The 23,970-nt window shown below is 40.6% G+C and overlaps 1 protein-coding gene across 1 annotated transcript in view; it reads right to left on the reverse strand.

Moving 5' to 3' along the window:
- The window catches only part of LOC109031160 (neuroglobin), a 175,394-nt gene that overhangs the window by 62,937 nt on the left and 88,487 nt on the right, over window positions 1-23,970 (reverse strand). The window contains exon 2 of the mRNA XM_019042516.2: window positions 11,726-11,957. Coding sequence (XP_018898061.1) covers window positions 11,726-11,957 — 232 coding nt within the window. The remainder of the gene's footprint in view (window positions 1-11,725; window positions 11,958-23,970) is intronic.

The following is a 23,970-nucleotide window of genomic DNA, read 5'->3' on the forward strand; positions in this document are numbered from 1 at the left end:
CATTATGCACACCGATGCCCGCCCGGGTAGAAACCCCGCTGAATTAATCGAGAACAGACGGATGGCAGAAGGGTGTACGGCTACCCGTGGCTACAGACTCGAGTCTCAATTGAAAAATGAAATAAAAAAATTAAAAGTGAAGGAACGCTGCGGTCGGATTAAATCGGTGCTTCAATTTATAAAACAAAAGCGGGGATGAGACGCGGGTTGTTTCGTTTTGTTTGGTTTTTGTTTGCCTGAGCACCGAGAGGGAGGGGTGGGGTTCGGAGAGGGAGGGGCGGAAGGATGCGACTGTCAGGAAGAGCTACGACCAACGGCGAAATCAGCCGGCACTTTAGAAATGCTCTAAATGAATCATTAACTGGCTCTAAAAGGAAGACGGATACCTACACTTTTAAATGCCGGTCGGGGAAGGATTGAATGATGAAAGTCATAGCGGACGAGGAAAGTGGGAACAACGAGATAGAAAAAAGGGATCGTAACTAGGGAAAACAAAAAGCGGGATTTTGTTTTTTATTGATTGGAAGAGTCGTTTACATCTATTGAATTTTTCGTTTTTATAATATTTATGATTTAATGTGCTTGGTACAAAGACGTAGACAAAGAGGAGGGGGGGTCCAGAAGGTCTGGATCCCCCCCAACCTCGTTCATTGTACCTTTTTTTTTACTTTTGGAGTGGTACCCGTAACCTCTACCCGTAGGTTGTTTGGAGTCGGTACATACGAGCTTTAAGGTCTACAAATACTTCCGAGAAAAAGAATCAGAAGTCAAAGGAAAGCATCGAGTGTCAACACAGCCGAAGATAGGAGAGACGAATTCGGACCTCGTCTTTAAACTTTTCTCCCGAGTCTGAGCGACACTATATTGGCAGCATGAAGCGGCGAGTCGAGAGTTCACGCCTCGCGCCATCGCGCCTTCAATTTTGCAGACGCAACGCAGACATCCATCAAGTACGAATAGTTGTATCTCTGCGCCGTCCTCAACGGGCATCCTTTTCCTTGAGCTATTTCCATGTTGCGTTGGTTCCGTTTGTCTTATTTGTAGTGGTGCATTAAGGGTTACGTAAGCAGCACAGTCGGAGACAGGAGAGACGTATTTGGGCCTCGTTTTTTTTAACTTTTTTGCCACTCCGAGCGACACCTCATAAGCAGCATGGAGTGAGACATTGCGAGTTTGCATCCCGTGCCATCGCGACTGCAATTTTGTAGAAGCAACAAGGACACCCATCAAGCACAAATAGTTGTATCTCTGCGTCTAAACCTGGAGATGGGTACTTCGACACTTTCGCATTGAAACTAATTGTTTGTGTTTCTTCCTGATTTCCTAAAGTTCAGAAGAAATTTACGTTTATACTTGATAACCTACTTACCAACTAAGACCAAGAACAAGACCCACCATATAGCCCAGCGTTGCGGATTTTTTCTTTAATTTTAATTTATTTTGGTTCCTTTTTGTCAATTCATTTCATTTGTTTTAGTTGGTTATTTTTAGTTTCTCTTATTTTCCTCTTCCGTAAGCAATGCGTTGTTTTCTCAATTAGCATTTTGTCTTCGTTTTGATCTGAGGAGGGACGAATACCTCAAAATCGCTATCTGAATTTTTACTGCACTTAAGGGGGGTAGCAGTAACAATCAGAATTTGATCATTTTTAGTCATCTGCTAACAAATCCCGTTATTTTTTCGGGTCTTAGGCAGCCCCATGAAGCTCAAGATGACTATGTAGATCAGAAATGAATCCCTCAGTATCTATACTCTTCAGAGTTCAGATGCAAGTATTCTAGTGGAAACTTGCCCAATGATCTGCTATTGGTGTTTTTCAAAGAAGTAAAAGAGAGTGATCAGGGTAGACATCTTGAATATCATAATCCGATTCAGTGGCGAGGCATGAATGATCGACTATCGATATTTCCCCATTTGAAGCTGTGATAAAGAATCGATTATTGAGGTGTTCGTTGAAAACACCATGTTTAGCGATCTATTTCTACAAGTTCAAGTGGCAGATCAATCGATACATCGCAAAGCATGCCACACCGATTAAATTGAGCCTGATCTGCAATGTTTATCAGGCACCTGGAGAGACTGAGGTGAAATATTTCTGTAACCCTGCCGACTAACCGAGCATGGTTGTGCAGTTCAGAAGTTTTAGACAATAGAAATAACTAAAATTCGCGTAGTTTGTTACCTTTGAAAACAATCCAATTCAGTGGCGAGGCATGAATGATCGACTTTCAATATTCCCCCATTCGAGGTGTGGTAAAGAGTCGATTATTAAGATGTTCGCCCAGTTTATAGATCCTGTTACATAGGTTTGAATGGCAGATCAATCGATACATCGCAGAGCACGCCACGCCACTGCTACGATTGTGATGACGCTGATGGTGACGAACATAATACGTCTTAACTCTTTCCCGGTGAGCCCTTAAATTCAGGGATGAAGGCGGCAAGACAACACCACAGCCCTATTTTCCCCACCTTGGATGGGCGTCCCGGACTGGGTGCTTTGTTTGCACGCTCTTATTGTGTGACTGTGTACAGTGGCTCTAATTCACCGACTTTTACGTAAATTAGTGTCAAAGGAGCTCCCGGGGGAGGGCCGGGGTGGGAGTCAAGGGTCCATGAATAATTCAACCAAACATCAATCAAGAGGGGAGTGGGGCGGGGGGACGGGGGACGAGGGGGGTGGGGGCGAGGGGGACAGGGGGGACGGGGGACGAGGGGGACGGGTGACCGCGCCTCCTCTCTCTCCAGATCTTCCTGGATCAGGAATCACCTCAAAAACGGGGAAGCAAAGTTTACGAAGTTCCTTGTTTGCCCCGTTGTGCATGGACCCGCCTTCGCCTTCTTTTCTGAATGTATAGGCATTCTGCCATGCTGAGAAGGAACGCCGTATGAACATTCGAGAGTTGCCAAATTTCCACCGATAAAATGTTTATTTTCGAAGGGAGTCATGCGTATTCGTCCTTGAAATTTTCAAATATTTTAGATTCAACTGCGAACAATATTGTCCGAAAAATTGGAAAACAAATATTTATGACTTGCCCGATGAAGTCGTATTTTATCAAAGGGAACTTGCCAACGCCTGAAGGCTCATGCGACGTTCTTCCTTAGCACGGCAGCATTGCGATTCAATCCAGCTGTAAAATACGTCACACCAGGATTCTTTTTCGGCCTCTCTACCCGGCATCAGGACTTTGCTGTCGAGACCTACATCTCCTCTACCCTGGCCTGTCCTTAAAGTAGTTCCTTAGTAGTTAACTACCTTTCTACTTTCAACTCTCGAGGTCCTTCAAAGTTCTGGCACACATTTCTTTGGATAATCGGTTCAGCTTCGAAACCACAATTAACAGGATTCAAAACACTTTTGTTGTCAATAAGTACTCGATTAATTAATGATATCCTTCCTAAAAATACACTCACTTAAGAATTCTTATTAACATTTATTAGAATCCAGGGCAGAGTGGTTCGATGGAGGCGTTTTCCGACATTCAATTCCCTTCATTATTTTAGGTATCAGAACATTTCTATTTAAATTTTTAATTTTCCGATGAGGCCAGGTTAGGGATTATATCTGTTCTAATTCAATGTGGTCCCAACTTTTTTGCCCAGAGAAACCCAATTATAACTTTTTGTAATAATTCAAAGTGCCAGATCTACATTCGACCGGAACGATCTTTACAACCACATGATGACAGAACGAAACATCCCTATCTCATACCCAACTCGACAACACCGCAGTCATTCAGGGACAAAAACCTTACTCGTATTTAATTTTCAACCGTAGAATATCCTGACCCCCATCTCTGCTGGGAACAGAGTAAAAATTGCCAGCTATCTATACTGCTCAGTAGGTCGTGTTTGAACAAACGTGAAAAAGAGTTGGGGGAAAAAATGCAGAGCTAAATTTTTAAACCGATATAGTTAAAGAAGGCCAGTTTTGCGTGATTTGAAATTTCCTACATTTTACTTTATCTTACTCTCTAAAAATCGATGACTGGTTTCAGAGGAAAAGCATCACCGATAGCGACGTTACAAAACTCCGCCTACGTAAATTTTTAATTTTTTAAAGAGAAACCAACCAACAGTTCTTGTGAATTTCCTTCACTTTGTTAAAAACATTCGCCTTAAAATTTATAATTTTCAACTAGCTTGTTTTTCATTTTTTTTTTAAATTGCGAGAATTATAAAAACTGCGATGGAAAAACGCATATCGACGTATCCGCAACCATGTATCTCGTTGCGGTGTCTGAAAATACCCGCCTCTATATTATTTTTTTTTAAAGGAGAAAAAATTGACATCAGTCCTTGAAGTTTTTGCAGAATTTTCTCCGCACAGAGAAAAAACATCACAGCAGTTTTAAAGAATTGCCGATGAGTAGTTTTCCGTGTAAAAAATGAAGTATGACGGGAAGTCTGCGACGTCGCAAACCGAGATAGATGGTTGCGGACTTACACCGTGGATATATCGACCCATGCCATCGATATCTTTTGTTAAAAAGAATATAATTTTAATTACACCTTCCCCCCTCTTTATTATGGTGTTTATCATCAGTTCTTATTTTGGGATTTTTATGTACGTATATATGTCTTAGACACGATGATTAGTTGAGTATGACGTAAATAGCCTGGTTGCTGATCGTCGTAATTTAACTAACCGACCAACCTATTCTTTTTCTTTATGCAGAGAAGAGAAGGCGTCTCTCCCGGTACATTACTCTCTCGACAACACTGATTATTCTCTCAGAAGTCTCAATGTCATATATGAATCAGTGAGAACGAAAACAACACCAACTCGGAAAAATAAAAATAATTAAGACACACACAAAACTGCACAGCAGGTGAAGAAGTTAGTTTAAGAAAAAGATTTTTGCTGCCGAAAGACAAGTACTCATATGGCCACTTTAAAGATCCAAGTTGGAGCAGACATGCTAACTTCAATGACCTTTATGTAAATTAACTGTTTTTCATGGAAATCGAGTATTTTGGAGTTACCGAGTTGGTGTGTTTTCGTTCTCACTGATTCATATATGATCATTCTTTAAAACATGGATCCGATAAATCTCCAATCCCTGCTCTACTTGAAGTTATGATGAAGGAACATGTTTCACTCTCACTGTGCAATAATGATTTTCCAACCAACAGTTCCTTCATTAAAATTTTGACAAAATTGTATATCTCTTGGGAAAAATGAATGAATATTATCCTCAGAACCATACCCATAGCCGGCTGTGCGGCACTTGGATTTTTCCGCTCGTGAAACGTATCAAAACTTTGCCATGAAAGCACCAATCCTCCAAGTGCCATGCCGTAGCGTTTTTTATGTCATCTAATTAAGACTTTTCGAGTTCTAAACCTCGGAGACGCAGTGATTTCACTTCGCATTAGAGGACGGCTTCGTGGCGCGGAGATTTTTAATCCCAGAGATGGGACTTGTTTGCGCCTTGGTTTTTCTCTGTTGAAAGCATCCTTTCGTATTCACAGCTTTAATGAATGAAAAGTACCTGAGTGAGATGCACGTTTCTTTTTAACTTTTTTTTTTCCAGCTCCTAAATACCTTGAACTTTGCTCGAAGATGTCTCTCACGTATCAAAGCGAGGCATTCTGGAATCGGACTACTCGATAAAACTATCGACTCGATCAATCCGATGTCAAATTGATTCACATTTCCTACGAAATGAATATTTTAACGTATTTGGAATAAATGAATCGATGAAGGACCGAGTTTACAGCGTACATTATTTGTTTTCTTCCGACGCATGGAATATAATGGAAGTAATTTAGTGATATCTGTAATGTAGAAGTAGACGTATTTCTATCAAACAGAACTGTGTGCAGGTGGGAAATATGGGTTGTGCTCGTTAGTGCTCGGACCATAAGAATGGATGGGAATAGACCGTATTCGACAACGGTTCGATGTATCGTTTAGTTCAAAACAATAGAACATAACCTCGAACCAAACTGTGAGGATTTAAGTTGGAAAAGCTGAAAATGAGAAATTTCCTGACAATTTCAATTTGCATTGGCATTTGGTACTCAAAAGAATAAAACATCTGTTACAAAATACCCCTTCCCTCCGATTTCTAAATTGACTTTTGAGGCTATGTTTATGTTTTGAACCAATCGATATCGATACAATCTCACCTGTTTGATGTATCGAATACGATCTATTATTGGCGAGCCAAAGAAGAAGCCGTCGTTGCCGAACATTAACTCATGGGCCCTGTCAACAAGGCTCTAGATACATGACCATGGCTCATAAGTGCCGCATACAGTTGTCACACAGTTCCGTTTGCAGATAGTGCAAGCATTTAAAAATCATGAGTTGAAAAACGCTGACTGCGAGTTTAAATATTAGAGCCAAACAGAGTGGAGCGGCGTGCTGCCAGCGCGAGAGGCGCACTGGCGCCTACAAACCTAAGTGGATACTTCACGCATTGCGCAATGTTTGAAGTATCCACTTAGGTTTGTAGGCGCCAATGTGCGTTTTGCGCTGACCGCCCGCTCGCCGTGCCGCGGCGCGGTACCTGAAGCAACTATTTCACAACAGAGGTATTGCACAGTATAATTCGATATTGAAGGCGTCCCAACACATTAAGAGTGACGGGCATCCTTTAAGGAAACGGAGCTTTCTTTGCAAAAAAAAAAAAAAAAAACCAAGATGCTACGACACAAAAAAAGAGCGGTAGTCCTAAAACTCACCAAGTCCTAGCATCCGTATTTAATAAGTTTAGCATAGCTTTCTTTCATTAGAGAAAAAAGTGACTCGATTTAGGCAGAAAATTTTTTATTATGCCGTCAAGAATATTTCATTTTGAATCGAGAATAATATCGCTGAACGAAAATGGGTGTCTACTTGATGTAAATGACTTTCTTTTTATATGAGAGGAAAATCGAAGGAATATTTTTCATCAAACGGAACTATGTACAAACTGTAAGACCCATGGACATGTATCTAGAGCTTTGTGGACAGGGCTCATGACTATTTAATGCTCAACGACGGCGGCTTCGTCCCTGGCGTGCCAATAATTCCCATTTATTCTTAAGGCCCGAGCACTAACGAGCACACCCATCTTTCCCGCCTGCACATAGTTCTGTTCGACAGAAATACGTCCAAATTTCAAAATAGACTGATATGTTAATGTGAGATGCTCTATCTGATTCATGTTGGTGATCTATCTGCCAACATAAGATATCGATGGTAATTGGCTTATTTTGACATTTAGTTAAAATAATTCACACATTTGCAAACTTGAAACTATTAATTACGTAATGTGGTCCTTATCTTCGGAATATTTTCTTATTTCAATATGGTATAAATGTAATTTTTTGTAAAGTTTTAATATTTTGAAGAGTCTTCCCGGGCCGAGAACGAAAAGCCCTTTTAATTACTTCCCAGTAAATTAAGGAAAATTTACGGCTTTAAAACATCATACGAAATGACGTCTAAAAAATCATTTGTGAATTATGAAAGTGAACGTCATTCCTAGTACAGCCCATAAAATTGCCGCAAAGGTGAAAAGGTATAGAGGTATTACCTCGACGTTTTTCGGGTTGGTAAATTAAATTATGCAGAAAATTCTCTAAAAATGGAAAAATATAAGTCTACAAGTTTTCCAGATAATTTACGTTTAATCAAAAGAAATTTGATATTGTTCGAATGTTAGTGCGGTATTTTTCTTCAGCACGGGTGATCAGCCAGCGTCACTTTCCAAATTCAAACCAGTCTTCATAACTGCGGCGGCCGTTGCACAATGGAGAGAATAAATTGGAGGGTCAGGAAAGATGAAGAAGTTTGGAAAGTTTGGAAAGTTCACATGCTCGATATGAAGCGAAAAACGGTTTCATTGATTTACTCGTATAAATTAAAAAAAAAAAAACACCCCTTGAAATTTCTGGTGTGACGAAATAAAAATCAACATTTTCAATTTTAGTGAACAATTATTGCCTAACCTCTCCCAATACTGCCGTGCTAAGGAAGAGCGCCGTATGAACATTCAAGAGTTGCCAAATTTCCCTTGATAAAATGTTTACTTTTGAGGACAGTTATGAATATTTTTTCTCGAAATTTTCAGGAACTTCAGGTGAAATGGCGAACAAAATTATTTGAAAAATCGGAGGGAAAATATGCATAAGTGTACCAGGAAATTCGCATTATATCGAAGGAAATTTGGCAACGCCTAAAGGTTCTACGGCGTTTTTCATTTGCTCGGCAGAATAGCTCGTTCCATTGTGCGGCGGAGCAACAAAATATGACGACTGGGGAGGGTTTTTTTCCGCTACGTGGTGTAAAATACATTTCATCGTAAGGAGAAAATCGAAGATATCTCGTTTCATTCTTGAGAGAAAAATACCTTATGACGGGCTTGGAGTAGCCGGCTCCTTCAGGGACACGCCTCGAAACACGGGGAAAGAACGATGCGAACCAGGAGATGCGGCAATGACGGCGTTATCGCACCCTTAAAGCGAAAATGGGTCAGGCTAATGGTCTGACTAATAAATTAAGCAAAAGCGGCCGTGCGGGCGCTGGCGGGCCGCGGGGGGGGGGGGGGGGACCAGACGAGTCCGTCTTTGTTCCGAGATTGGTTCGTGAAAATGAAACAGCAGCAACAAAAGTGAAAGGTGAGCGCGTTTAAGTTGATAAATCCCCGCTCTGTGTAATTTTCTGCCGTGCTAAGGAAGAACGCCGTATGAACATTCGAGAGTTGCCAAATTTCCTTCGATAAAACACGTATTTTTGACGGAATTTATGCACATTTTTATTTGAAATTTTCAGATATTTTAGAGTAAATTGCGTACAAAATTGTCTGAAAATGTTGGAAAAAAAATATTCAAAATTTTCCCAGTAAATTCGGTTTTTATCGAATGAAACTTGGCAACGCATGAAGGCTCATACGGCGTTCTTCCTTAGCACGGCAGTTTTCCCGGGAAATCCCGTGCATTACGCGACATCGAACGTTTATCGCTGAACCTATAGCCGCGCATTGTTCGCCGAAGCTTTTAACCTAACCTCACTTCCCGCGTAATCAGGGTTCCGGGGAGGCATCCGGGGTTCCCGCGAACAACGGCGCGACCGCGGCGGACCGCCATGTTGGGCGCGGGTCTCGGGTCCCTTCGTGCCTCGGTTGGGTATGCAACAATTGGTTGCAGCGTCCCGTGCAATTATTGGCCCTCGCTCCGGTTGAAGGCGGGAATCGACAGGTTATGACCCATTTCCCGACGAATGGATTTAATCCTGGTCTGATAGACTCACTGCGCATTGTTGAAATCTTGACTTAGGTCAGCTAAACGTCAGTTACCTACGCTGGAGATTGGAAGAAAGAGAAGCAGAAGGAAGAGAACATGAAGGAGGGGGGACAAAGAAAGAGAAAAAGGAGGAGAATAAGAAGGGAAAAAGAAGGAGGAGGAGAAGGAGAGGAAGGAGAAAAAGAAGGAGTGGGAGAGGAGGAGGGGAAGGAGGGAGGGAGAGGGAGAAGAAGAGGAATAAATGGGGAAGGAAAAGATAATAAGAGGGAGAGCATGAGAATGAGAATGAGAATAAATAATAATGAGAGGCAGAAAAGGAAGAAGAAGAGAGAAGAGAAGAGAAGAAAATAAGACGGACAGCAAGAGGATGAAAAAGAGAAAAAATAATAATGAGAGGCAGAAGAGGAGGAAGAAGAAGAGAAAGAAAAAGAGGAAAAGAGGAATGAAAAAGAGAAGAAAAAGGAAAAACAGAAAAGGAATATGCAAGCGGCGGAAAATCAGAGGCAACATTCACTCAAACCACCGAGCGATCACCAAAGTCGATTGAAACTTTCAGTCACAACCAATGAATGCGTTTCGGTTTGCTTTGTCAGTTAGTTTGCCAAACATTCCGATCCTTCTCAAAGTACCTTTTTTCTAGAAGTATATTTATGGAAAACGCTGTAAGTTCTAGGGAGAATTTCCAACTTCTATCAAGATTAAGCAGATTTTCATATGGATGCGAACCCCGGCGAATTGTCATCCGGGTCGGGTGGACAACTGCTGGACCCTTCATGAGTTTTTCTCCTTCAAAACTGGACGAAATAGCGAAGCTGGAAATTCATAAGGATCCAGGCATAAGGGATAATCGATAGAATTCAGGCATAAATTGATTGCAGCACAAAACATCGTTGCCTCCATAAAACACTGGGTGGGTACCTGACCTACGCTCCCCCTGGTCACTTCGCGGCCCAGCCCCTCAAAGTGCTTTGTGCCTCGGGTGTTATGCGTCACGCGTCACTTATGTGATTTTATATAATAGAGTAAGAGTCAAAAATACATCCTAAAAAAAACACGCCGTGTTTAACCCGTAAGTCGGTAACGAGGACAATATTCGCTTATTTCCGTTTTCTGTGCTGTTTAACCGCTTTTCACAGCCTCGCGACGCCTTGCAAAGTCACCGAAAATTATCAGATCGACCTTTTTAACGATCTCTTCCGGCACGTACTAAAATCGAAACCAAATCGACCTCTTTAAAGATCTCTTACGGCCTAGAAAAAAAATCGAAATCCAGGCTCGATTTCGATTTATAACGAACTATTTCGCGGGGAGCTTCGATTCCTCGCGCACGGGGAGGGTGTTTGTCAACAGACCGGAATTGGACTCGGCCGAAAGGCGCCGTTGTTTACCCTCTTTGCCGGATTGAACGGGGAAGTGCGAATTCCTCGCATAAAAATGCGGGTGATTGGTGAAATGTGGCAACGCGGGCCCGGCGGGCGCGTATTTGAATAACGCTCGGTGAATAAATATCCCGCAACTTCCAAATGTTTGTCCGGCAACTTCCAAATGTTTGTCCGGCAACTTAAAGACTCGCGAGGGATGGGGGATGGAGGGAGGGTGCGGGGCGGGGGGCGGGCGGGGTAATTTTCCGTCGAGGATTTATTCCTGTCGGTTCGACGATTTGCATCCCCGTCTAGACGTCGGTGTGTGGTTCTGCGGTTCCGCGGGGGAAGACGGAGAAAAATGACCGGCATCTACAATGAACATCGTGTTAAAAAGAGAGTTTGGAGGAATTGGTTGGTTGCGCTATACTTTAAAAACGAATTAAAGCCCGAGACAAAAAAGTTTTAGGTGGAACCGATTCAACTGAGCCTTTTAGGTATGGAATGGAGGATTTCAGTTGAAAATAATTTAAGTAAACCTTCCGGGCCTCGAATGCAGGAAAGGTAAAACTAATTTGAATCAGTGAGAACGAAAACACACCAACTTGGTAACTTGAAAATGCCTAATTTTCATTTGAGAAAGTTAATTTTCATAAAGGTCATTGAAGTTAACGCATCTGTTCTAACTTGGACCTTTACGTGTCCTTAATTACTTGTCTTTTGGCAATAAACATGTTTTTCTTAGACTAACTTCTTCTCTTACTGTGCAGTTTTGTGTGTGTCTTAATTATTTTCATTTTTTCGAGTTGGTGAAGGTTTGTTTTCGTTCTCACTGATTCATTTAAGACAGTCGACCAATCACGCTCCGCCTTTTAACCTATGTAATCTATGCCTACCCGGCAAACACTAAATTTCAACGATCAAGCTGCTGTGAGACATAGCAAGGTTACCTCGCTAATACCTTATATATATATACCATCGCTAAGGTAAAGTGCTATTATTATTATATGTTGTCTTTACTAATAATAAAGGTGCTCAACGTGAATCACTAATTGGTTTATAAGCCATAGCTTTTTCTCAGTGAAAAATGAGTTTTTCTTGAAAATGATTGAGAATGGACTTACCCAAAAATACTCTGGCTTGAAGCCGGGGATCTTTTTGTGGGAGGCACCAACTTGTGTCAGGTACTGGAAGAAACTGTCAAGGTTGTCTAGCTCCTTGATGCCCTCGTCGAGGGTGGTCATGACTTTGGTAGCGTGCTCAGCCAGCTCCATGCTGTTCTGTTGTGCCTCCCGCGTTCGCAGCTCCTTGAACCGCGTAAACAGCTCCAACAGCTCCTTGTGCTCCTCGAACAGCCTGCAATCAAACACAACAACAAATACGTTACTTTAGATGATAAACTACGAGAAACGACTACATTTGAATCAGTGAGAACGAAAACACACAAACTCGAAAAAATGAAATTAATCAAGACACACACTAAACTATACACAGTAGTTGAAAAAGTTAGCACAAGAAAAAGATCTTTGGTGCCGATAGACAAGTTTTGAGGATCGAAGTTGGAACGGATGCGTTAACTTCGATCACATTCTTGAAAACTGACTCTCTTTCATGAAAATTGAGCATTTTTGAGTTACCGAGTTGGTGTGTTTTCGTTCTCACTGAGTCATTTCAGGGGGAAAGCGCATAAGTGCAGCTTTTGAAAAAATTGAGATATTTATGATTTCATGTACCTACCGATGTAATATCCGAGAGGATGGTGCCGGGGTAAGAGCCGCACACCAGAAATTGATAAATACATCAATTGATCAAAATTTTGTAACAAAGAACTGTATAAAGACCGATTTTTCAACCAAATTAGAATAGGAGTTATAAATTTAAGATCCATTAGACACTAGCTTTAGCTGTATCATTGCACCAAATGCACTTCTTCCAATTTAGGGTGGGGCAGCTGGCCGGCTCCATTCCACCTTGTAAGAAACTATAAAATACATGTTACCAAAAAAAAAAGATAAAAAAATGATTTCCAGTAAAATTAGTTTTAGTGCATATTCTGTAATAAAAGCAGAAGTCAAAAGGGGAAAAAGAAGTAAATCGAGCATCAACACAGCCAAACACCGAGAGGACGTATTCGGGCCTCGTTTTTCAAAAACATTTTCTTTCGAATTTTAGCAACACCTCATTGGCAGCATGAAGCGAAGCATTGAGAGTTCACGCTCCGCGCCATAGCGCCTTCAATTTTGCAGACGCAACACGGACATCCATCAAGCACGAATAGTTGTATCCCGGCGCCGTCGTCGACGCACGTCCTTTCCTTCGCTCTATTTTCATGTTGTGTTGGTTCCGTTTCTCTTATTTAATAGGCTTGAGGACAAGGCGCGTAAGTGCAGTTTTGAAAAAAGTGAGGAATTAAAGTCTTATTGAATATTCTGTGAAAAATTCGCTCCCAAATTCCAATTTTAAATAATCAAAAAGTCAGTTTGGACTTTCTTATCGCCTTAAGGATGCATGTATTTTGCAAACTTCAAACACTTATTTCTTAAGATAGCAAAAAATGCACGAATTTGCATTGTCTTTCAAGCCCCTCATTTAAAAATATTGGGCCCATCCACCAGGAACCAGGAAAAGTCACATAAAAAAGAAATAGAAAAAGTATGCTTTTAAATATATTATTTTTTGTTTAAGAATATTTCCTTGCTAAAGACAATTTTTGAATTTCCAAAAAGTGTTTTTTGGGCTCTTTTAAAAGGATGGAATGAATTTACGTGTTGAAGTTGAATTTGGATCAGAATTTCTGCTATTCTGAGAATATTCTGGAGACCTCTTTAGACCTATTAAGATTGACACTACGCGCACAGGACATGGCAAAAAACAAATTAGTTTGCAGGGCAGTTGGCACTTAGTTTTGCTGATTTCATTGAAGGTATTCGAAGTTTTCATCGAGGGTACTCGAATCATACGTGAAACCCCGTCCTCTTCAAACCTATGAAGGTTACTTCAGAGACATTTTTACTTCCTTCAAGAAGGACTTCTGTTAAAAATGTCTGCCTATTTCAAACGAATTTCAATTGTTTTAAAGAATAATCCGTTTTAAAACAGCCAGACTTCATCTTCAATTCTCTTTTGAAAAAATGGCAAATATTGTGTGCAGACTCCTTTTTAGTCAAATCGACATTTTTCGCAGTATTTGGCATTACTGAGCTCTCGTTTAAAATTTCGTAATTATATTTTTTGCATGTAGGATGTCAAAGTCTTCATGTTCATGGACTTCCGTTTTTGTTTCAGAGCTTTCCAATAAAATTCCCTTCCGGTGCAAAGCAAACGTCGAGAATAATGAACGGTTTATTTAGGCCGAACGACCGCGGCAATTTTTCACATGCTATCAGAATTTAGTTCCTTTGTATGTCAATCCTCATTGCATACAACCGTTCGTTGTTGAAAAGCCGCTCGGCAGAACACAATGGCGTCCGGACCGCAACATCCATTTGAACCCTTTTTGATTTTTTCTAAAGACATCGCCGGCGCGACCGGGTCAATTTTTCATTTCCAGTTGTTTTGAGCACAAAAGAACCGTATGTCCTCATGCGGTCCGCGGTGTTATTTAATTCGAGTTGAACGTAACAGTTGCCAAAGTACTGCTCTTACTTTTCCTTGTATTTCAAATGCCTCTAGAGTAGTCCATAGTCTAAGTACTGAGGAAATAAATTCGGTCGTATGAGTTATGAGAAAAGTGTTACATATCGGCCGTACTATTCGGTTCTGCATTGGAACGGCACCAATAACACGGCTGCGTGAACCTAATAGTACGGCAAGTAGGCAACAAGATACTCACAGTTCATGTGGTCGAGCTTTTTTTCCCAGCGTCGGATGGTAAAAAAACATAACACATACATTTATTGAGATGTTGTTTAAGTTACCATCATCATCATCTACAAACAACTAAACTGGAAAAAATCGGTCGTATGAACCGTGGGGTGTTTCAAATCGGCCATACGATTCGGCTCGTACAAGTTCTATAGATTCACGTATCTAGGGCCTCAATTCATAAACTTGAACATTTATACGAAATTGGATTATATAAAAAAGTTTGGTGACAACAACCGAACTGTAGAGATAGTTCGATTGCATGCACCAAGAGTACGATTACTTGAGCGTTGAATGCGCGATTGCATGAATCGAATAGTACGGTCAACATGAAACGCCGTACTAAGCTATATATGACCGCAATTTTTTTTCAATGCATGTAGGGAAATTTTCTTCTTGTCAAGCTTTTAAGTACAGGGGACGCATAAGTAAAACAGGTAAAAGGTAGCTCAGTGTAACAGAACTTTACGGTAAAATACCTACATCAGAAAGCTTTAAGAGGTGCTCTATGAATATGTAGGCACAAAAAAATGTCTGAAAATGCAATAGCAAACTGAGAAAGCATATTCCGCTAGGATGAAGAAAAAAACATTTACGTTTCTAATCTGCTATGTGCAGGGCAGAACATTTCTTGATTGTAATGCATCTTTGCGCCTGCTCTTGACACAAAAATGTATTAGGGGCAATTTTAAACGTAGTCTGTGGGCTTTCTAGAGAATTTTCCGTCGAGATCTCAAAATCGGATTTGCGAGCCGACTTGACAAAAATAACCCTACTAAAAATTTTGCCTGATGCGTGGGCTAAGGCAACAACTTTTACTGACGGTCCATGGTGAGGAAATAAAATTATCAAATATATTTGCACGTTATAGCTGGGAACAATCAATTATCTTCAGCGGATATGAAAGTTAACTTCCTTTGTATCTATTGGGCGGCGTCATCTCCCGTGGGGTTGTCCAGTCATACAAACTTTCGCTGCGCTGGTCTTTCCTCATCTTTGTAATAAAAGTAACTGACCATTAAATAGCCCTCGGAAGGTTATCACTGAGCCAGTTTGACGTGGAAATTAAAATGGGATCTTCAATTTCCTCACAGAAAATAGCAGGTATACTTCTTCAGGGTGAAATCTGACTTTACGAGTTTCAATAGAGTTATCAAGTACAGGAAACAAAAAAATAAGACTTACAATAGGAAAAGACCAACTAAACCAACAAAACTTAAAGTTGAAATACCAATATCAAAAAGCTTAGAGAACGAAAAAGTACAAAATCCATGCGCGAACCGAGACGAAGATTACGTAGGCACGAAAGGCAAAGCTCAGAAGCTCCTGTTGGTCACAGCTCCTGTTGGTCAGAAAGATTAATTGGCTGCACAATCGCGAATTAGTAGGTAAATACTTTCACTTATAAGAATCAATGCGTGAGGGATTGCATACTTCCCGGGCTAGTTTTAAAAGCACACGTTACATAAAGCAAACATTTTTGGACCGTCACCTTGCGGAATTATCGTTCTTTATCCGCACTTCAGAAATTCACTGTAAAAAATGGTATTTTTTCCTAATTCTTCGAACTTAGTAGCCACCCTGCTTTATTGGACTTTCACTTTGGAGGATTCAGCATTTTCCTATTATCAGCGGCAGTCGTATCAGAAATGCCGCAAACTGTGTCTTGTTTGTGAATCAATGGATAGGTTCAACATGTCATTGAACTGCCTCGCCACCGAAAAAATTAGTTTAAAAATAATGAGGACTCCAAAGACGGAAAATTCATCAACCTAAGCGATGAATTGGATCGTAAGTTAGAGCTTAAAAGGGCATCCAATCAGTGGTGATATCAAACGACATATTCTTACCGAGAAGTTTTTTTCGTTTCTATTAGAGTCAAGATTCCTTCATCCGAACCTAGAACAAAATATATGATAACCGAGTTTGAACTTGTTATTCGCGTTAGTTTTCCAGGTTTTTCATGATTTAGGGGAAAATAGCGACCTTTATGGTGTCAGATACCTCCATCGAAAGATGCATCCAAACTCTCCCGATAAGGGTTCTTTCCTCAAGTTCACGTATCTTCAGACTTTAAAGATGAGCCAGAACTTGAAAGTAGTAGTTTCGAATAGACGAGGCAACGCTTGAAAAACCTCTCCAGCTGAATAATTTACTCTCCGGAAAAAAGTTCTCTGAGAGAGCGCGGCTAAAATCAGTGACAAGTTTATTTCCCTAATGACTATTTCAAGAGAATCGGAAAGTGGTTTCGGAAAAGTCTGTTTGGAGAGGGCAAAGCGAAGAAAAATTAAAGCCACCTAATGAACAGACCAGAGCGATTTTATTTCAGAGGAAAAAAGCTCGAGTTTACTTTTTTATTACTTTCTACTAATTTGACGTGATGAGCACGGGGAGTGAGACGAAAACTATCGGGGATCCCCACTCTCACTGGAAAGTATGACCATTAAAGTGGATTTAAAGAACTCGTTAACTTCCTTTCAAGCCGTTGTAAAATAAACGCTCCAACTTAACAAAAGTACGAATCATATTCAAAGCTATATCAAATTTGCCTTAGGGAAATACAGAGCGATGACATTAAAATTCCACCTCTTACAGCGTTCGTTCCCTGTTCACTTCATGTCTTTTGCAAAGCAGTCGGTCGTCATTCAAATTAAGCATGCCAGAAAATCTAAAAATGTGTATTTTACGAAATAGATTTAAATTCAGTAAATCGGAATTATTTTTCAGAAACAGCATCCACGTCATTCTATTCAAACACCTGATAGGTCCAAAATCATTTTTGCTTCCGAATTCAATGCAAGATTATTAAAGTCACGAATCACTTCACACTCATTAAACCATTGACGACCATTTCAAATTAATCTTTTTCGGCCATTCCATGCAAAAACCTTGCAAGTCTAGGACTATTCTTGCTCACAGTTCGATTCAAAATTAGGCAGGATTGTCAGAATTAATCTTGGCCTCAGGGCCGGTCTGTAGGGGGAGGCCACATGGGCCGCGGCCCATGGCGGTAAAACTTTGGAATTTTTTTAAATGTAGGTATAAAAAAAACCTCTGATTCAGAAAAAAATTGCAAACGACAATAGGGAACAAAATCTCTCATTTCCTTGGAGTGTAGTAATTTCTAATTTTGTCGTCCGGTGATACACTAGACAGCACCTTTTGTAAGTCGAGTTAAGAGATAAACCAAACACGCAATTTGACCTGGAGTGGCGCGGCGCAGAGAGCAATGATGACGAGGACTTGGGATGAAAAGGAAAAGCCCTCGGCGCGGCGGTGGGCATGTAACACATATTAACGCCTACAAGACTCCATGAATACTCAGCATTGCGTCAACACGGCGTTCAGCACGTCAGCGTAAATGCATGCCTACAGACGCATGAACTCACGCTTGCGCCACAGTGCGGTCAGCGCTGCACGGCGGCGGCGGAGGTTAAGATTAAACCACATTTAGGTTTGTTCTTTCATAATTTGTTCGTTCATTTCTTATAAATGAAACGCCTTGTCCACACAGAGATAGGTTTACGGAACTCAACTTTCACACAAAGTTCCGTGAACTTTTGCTAGTGGTGTTGACAGGGTTTTCGCAAAAAATGTGTCCTATACGAGCAAACGCATCTTATGCACTCCTTCCCCTTCGGTACGTTCACTTGCTGGTTTTTATTGATGTTTTAAAACGAATGAGAAGAGGGCGGCAAATTACAGGCGGCCCATGGGCGGAATCTCTGACATACCCTCGCCCAAGTTTTTGTGACATTTTATTCAGTAAGTAAATGTTTCTCTCTCCTCATATAAATGTTGAATTTGTATTGATAAATTAATTTGTAATATTGACTAAATGCAAATGGGTATTCGAATGCTTGTGAGTACACCTCTACATTCATTTCAAATTGGCGTGAAAATTTTTCAACCAATGAAAATGTTAGAGTGAAAAGATTATATTATTTTAAAACAGTTTTCAATATAACATCACTGAGGTTCTTACGAACTGGAACGTTCAAATGAATCCGTATACTTCAAGGTTTCAGTATAATTCCATTCGACGGAGTGTTACACTCATCTTAACAGTGGCGTCAAGAAATCCATTCGCGACAAAAGCAATGTTTTGGAAAATTAACGGAATTAAAATGACTATCTCCGGGCAACGAGTGACATAACAGTAGGACGTAATAGCATAACAATTACAACGGTATTTACGACGGACTCCAAACAGTTTCTTGTCCTATAAAAACAATATTACAATCGTCACATTTATGGACGATCTTAATCTGTAAAATTTTATTGTTGCGTGGGACCACATTTTTAGTCTCTATATTAGTGTTTGCAAAGTTTCTCCGGAAATATCGTTTTGCTCTTATTTATACCAAGAAGCGATAAAACTGACGATAGCTAAAAAACTTTCTCCGTTCATATCGTGTCTTTTCCAGGTAAAGAACAATAATTCATATTATGTTATGAAATGTTTTAATGCAGCCTTGTGAAAGGAAAAGTTGAGACATCTTAAGTTGGACTCAAAGGAAAATAATTATACTAAAATTGAAATGAAATGTGACTGAATTTTTTTTTGGATAAGAATGAGACTGCGACGGATTCTGATGTTAAATCTACCTCTTTGAAAAATTAGTTTGAAAATTACTGAACAACAAAGTCTAAAGCTGCCCTTGAAAACTCAGCGTGCAGCTTAAAACTTAGAACTTGTCATCTCATTCTCAAAGGATGAATGAGTAAGTTTTATGTCTTAATATTTGACCGCTGTTTGTTAGGATCGACACACAATTTTATCAATGTTTATCAATTTCATTCCATTTATACGTGCCTGATACGGTAACAGCTAGACATATAGGGCTTATGCCCTATGGTCAGAGAAAAAATAAGGAGAGGAGGAAGAGGAGGAATAAGAAAGAAAGAAGATGAGGAGGAAGGGAGCAAAGCTCCGAAAGTTTCTTTTCTGCAAAAAATAAAAATAATAAAAGATCAAATGCAAATAGCAATCAGTGAATAATTATAGAATGTTATGGGGGGGGGGGGGGGGGATCCGTGAACTGTGTTTAATGTCGATGTGGCAGTTTCTCGCGGTTGCGAACAAATCATGATTTTGAGCTTTTGTTAGGGTCGCTCTAAGAATCATTGACATTTCGAGAAGTTTTAAGAGCATAAAATCAGATTTCCATGCGTAGAAAAATAGAAGCTAAATATATTTTAAACGGACGTATTAATGTATACGAAATGAAATTATGTGACAGTTAATTACATCAACAGAAACTGTGTGCATAAGGTTTGCGTGCTACATCGATCTTTTTGGCAAGTATACATCCAAGTATGATAAATGGACGGAGTTAAACAGAAAGGAACCAAGCCACATCGGGATCGAACCGAGAAAAAGAGGTTTAAAGTTTAGCTCCTGCAAAAGACTCAATGTAAAAGATAAACTTCAAGTTCAATTTCTGCAAAATTTGCTCCAACAAAAACTTTGAATTTTTGGCGATAGATAGTAGAGCAGTGGTTGAGTTCAAAACCACTCATAACTCAATTTTTTCCAAAATGTGGGTTGGTTCCTTTCTGCTTAACTCAGTCCAAATCGGTTATGCGTTCTGTCAGAATTACGATCAAAATATTTTAATCCGGAGGGGAGCTGCGCAAGAAAATATTGTAGGAGGATGGGCAAAACTCCAAAATATCATTAAAAATCATAATATTCGCCAAAAATGGCACATTATTAAGCCTTGGACGGATGATCGCCCCGACTCGCTGAAGTTTCTGCGGCTACAATCGAATCGGCAACGCACAGAGGAAGTTGGTTTATCTCTTCGCTTTTTTGAGGCGAAGTTTATTTTCCGTGTGAGCTTAGGCACCTAAATTTTTATGGACACTTTCTCCGTTTTTTCGACGGCGAACGCTTCATCAAGTCGCACTTATTTTAGCGGTTTTCGATTTATTGCCGCTCAGATTTTATGGCTCATTCAGCGTCTTCAAATTTATCGCTCCAAGTTGCCAATGTTAGTGCCCATTAACCTTGACGGGCAAAGCCCAAAAACGGGCTGAGTGGAAATGTATTACCCAAAGACTCGTGGATTTCTGCGGAAATTATCGCAGTTTCCGAACTGCGGCGAATTCATCGAACACTTCAGGAAACCGACTTAAAATATGTGAAATTCGTTGCGAGTCAAATCGTAATTATTCTCCTATTCAATTAATGAATAAAGTTGGTCCCATTAATAAAACTGATCGTGACTGATTTCTACGACTTTATACTTTTTTCCCCTCGATTTTAATTGTAATGAAATCAGGCCATAAGGCTAACTAAGAAAAGGGGTGAATCTTCAGTTTAAACGGAAAACTTGTCTAGGTTAAAATTTGACAAAATTTTCGAAATTGAACCGTCTACGTCCGTATTATGTCACGTTTAAGCGTTACCGTAAATCTCATGAGGTATGAGGGTATTAGAAATAAGTTTGGCAACTTACTACCTCGATGCATTCAGAATCTCATTTTATTTGCCTCATTGGGTTTATGCAGCTCAATAAAACTATAACTCGCAGTGACTTGAGCGCTACTTTGAAAAAGGTGTTCAGACGTTTACAGGCGGAACCATTACTGGCACATCCTGTGTCATTTACGGATTCATTCTCGCGACTACATTTCCGAAGATCGTAGAAGCAACGACGACTGGACTACATTTTGTGATACAGAATTTTATTCCTGGCTCATTTTTGAAACAACATAAAAGTCATAAGTTACCCTATGCAGATACAAATTTTATGGATGAGCTAGAAATAATATTCCCTCATTGCAAAATGCAGTCCGTCCAACATGACAGCGCGGAGTGCTGTATAGCTATAGACTTTGTTCGTGAAAGATTTCATGGGAGAATCGTCCGAAAAAAAAGTTCCTAAAACCGGGAGAGGCCCAAAATTCGTCGTTTTCTGTGCGAAGGAACGTAACCACATTCCAAGGTTGCAAAACTGACTAAAAATTCGATTTTTATACAAGAATCTGCCTGAGTGATTTTTGCACGAGATAAAAGGAAAACTCAGCGAAATTTTCAACAAAGAATATCCAATATTTTTCTCGTAAAATTGCAATATGCGACGTGAAATTTTGCAACATTGGAATGTAGCTACGTTCTTTCGTGAGAGGAACCACGAATTCTCTATGCATTGGGTACCTGCATAAATACTTTTGCAAGCTGAAAACGAATGGAAGCACTATAAGACCCTATAGCATATCGGCGACAGGAAGTACGATGCATTTCTTATGAGAAAGACCACTTTTATGTCATATTGGATGCGGTCTAGTTAAAGGCGGGCGAAGTGCAAAATGCCCAGAGGCTGATCTGTATAAATTGGAATTTTTTTGTTTTTAAACATAAAGATGGTTTTTAGGCGCTTTGTCTGAGAGATACTGCAGCCTTGGTTGGGGGATTTATCTTGTTTCCAGCCAAATCCCAAGAAAAGGGAGGACGAACTCGTTTATAGGGGGAGGGGCTTTACAAAAACTCACAAAATGCCTCAAAATAGACTAGAAGGGTCACACTTGAAATGTAGGACAGGTTTGCCTTCCAGCGCTTTCAAAGTGGCACCACTAGTTCCCACACATACAGCGCAGAAAAGAACAAAAAGGTTTTTTTTTTTTATGTTTCCAATTCTCGGTGTTCAACGCAAATTACAAACCCTTCGACTAAGAGTCGTGAAAAATCATCTGTCATCACGGTCTTAGTTGCTAACCAATCGGGTAGAATACAGTGCTGCCAAAGTGAGCAGACGCCTGAAATTTCCATCGTCATGCTCGCCTACAGCCATTAACTACTTCGGTAACTCTGACAACATCCCTGAAGAAGCAATTTTCCAGGAACGTCGTGTTGGCAGATGGATTTTTGCCGACAGGAGGGTACGATTAAGGCGCAGCAGAGGGGTCGCGGCTGCCCTGCCGTGCGATCAGCCGAAACAAATAACGAGGAAAACATTGTAAAATTAAAAAAATGTTACGCACATTTCGCAGCAATGAATAGAGCATTGCCTGTTTGTGGAGACTCCTTGTATCCTATGCAGACCGGATTGAGTGGAAACGTAGGGTGTTGGCAACTTCCACCGAGTGAAATTGTGGCTAGATGTGACAGGCATCCGAATTGGCGATGATGAAATCCGTGAACCACCGCAGACCCGGGGTTGCGAATCGCAAAAAATTGCGGATTTTCCCGATCGGGGACCACCGTGAGATAATCGCTTTTTCGCGCGCGACCTGCGAGCGTCGCGCTTGTCCAGGACTAGTGCCGCGGGTGACTGATTAACTCGTTTAATTTTTCCGCAAATTCCCGATTATCCTTGTCTTCTGTTCCCGGGTTGTCGGGGGGCGTGATTGTCGAATTTCACTCGGGAATTCTCCGATTTACTTTTACGTTCCATGTCACACACGGTGTCCAGCATCAGGATTTTCCCGATTCTATCAGGATTTGAAGTCAATCAGGATTTAATCCCGATTTCATCAGGATTTGAGGAAAAGTCGGTCGTAAAATTAGGATTTGAGAAAAGTCGGCCGTCCGCTTATTTTCCGTTAATTATCCGTTATCTGTCCGTTAATTTTTCTCCGCAAAAAATCAGGATTTGAATCAGGATTCGGAAAAATTCTGAAATCAGGATTTAGCAGTCAAAATTCAGGATTTCAGCAGGATTTCCCAAAATGAAAAAAAAAAAAAAAAACCTAGACACCGTGAAGTATAACACTTTTGGTGTCATTTAAAAGATATACATAATCATGAAGCACAGAGATTTAGACTGTAAATCCAGTAAGCATGCGTAAAAGAGCAGGAAGTAGACTACAGCGCCAAACGCGCATTGGCGCCTACAAACCTAAAGGGATACTTCAAGCATTGCGCAATGCGTGAAGTATCCGTTTAGGTTTATAGGCGCCAGTGCGCGTTTCGCGCTGGCAGCTCTCCCGCCTCGCGCTGTGTTAGGCTAGTAGTTTTGAATACAAGTCGTCCCACGCAGTTTCTCCGGTCAGAAATTCTAGAGTAAAACAAAATTGTTCTACCACGAAAACCGCCGTAAACTTCGTTTTCAGCTTTGGCAATGAGTAACATGAGTAAAACTTAAACCTTTTTTCCTCGATTCAAACTTGATTCGTCTTGGTGCGTCTCTGTTCAGTGGCGGGGCGTGAATGATCAAATATCGATATTTCCCCGTCTGAAGCTATGAAAAAGAAGTGATTATGAAGGTGTTCGTTGCAAACATCCGGATTATCGATCCTTTTCCATAGGTTTAAATGGCAGATCAATCGATTTATCGGAAAGCACGCCACGCTAATGTCCTGTTACACTCGGCCCATTGCAGAAAAAACACGCGTCATTTTTCGTAGTTTTTTTGTGCAAATTCTACAATGAGCCAGAAATATTGACCCCTTGGCAGCAGTGAAAGAGGTTGTGTCATTAGGTTGTGTGTTGTGTCGTGCCGGAATCACACGCTGAATTTGGCAGCTGAATATGGAAGTCAACAATCATCCCTCAACA

The sequence above is a fragment of the Bemisia tabaci genome, chromosome 3 (genome assembly GCF_918797505.1).
Source record: "Bemisia tabaci chromosome 3, PGI_BMITA_v3".
NCBI classification, from domain to species: domain Eukaryota; kingdom Metazoa; phylum Arthropoda; class Insecta; order Hemiptera; family Aleyrodidae; genus Bemisia; species Bemisia tabaci.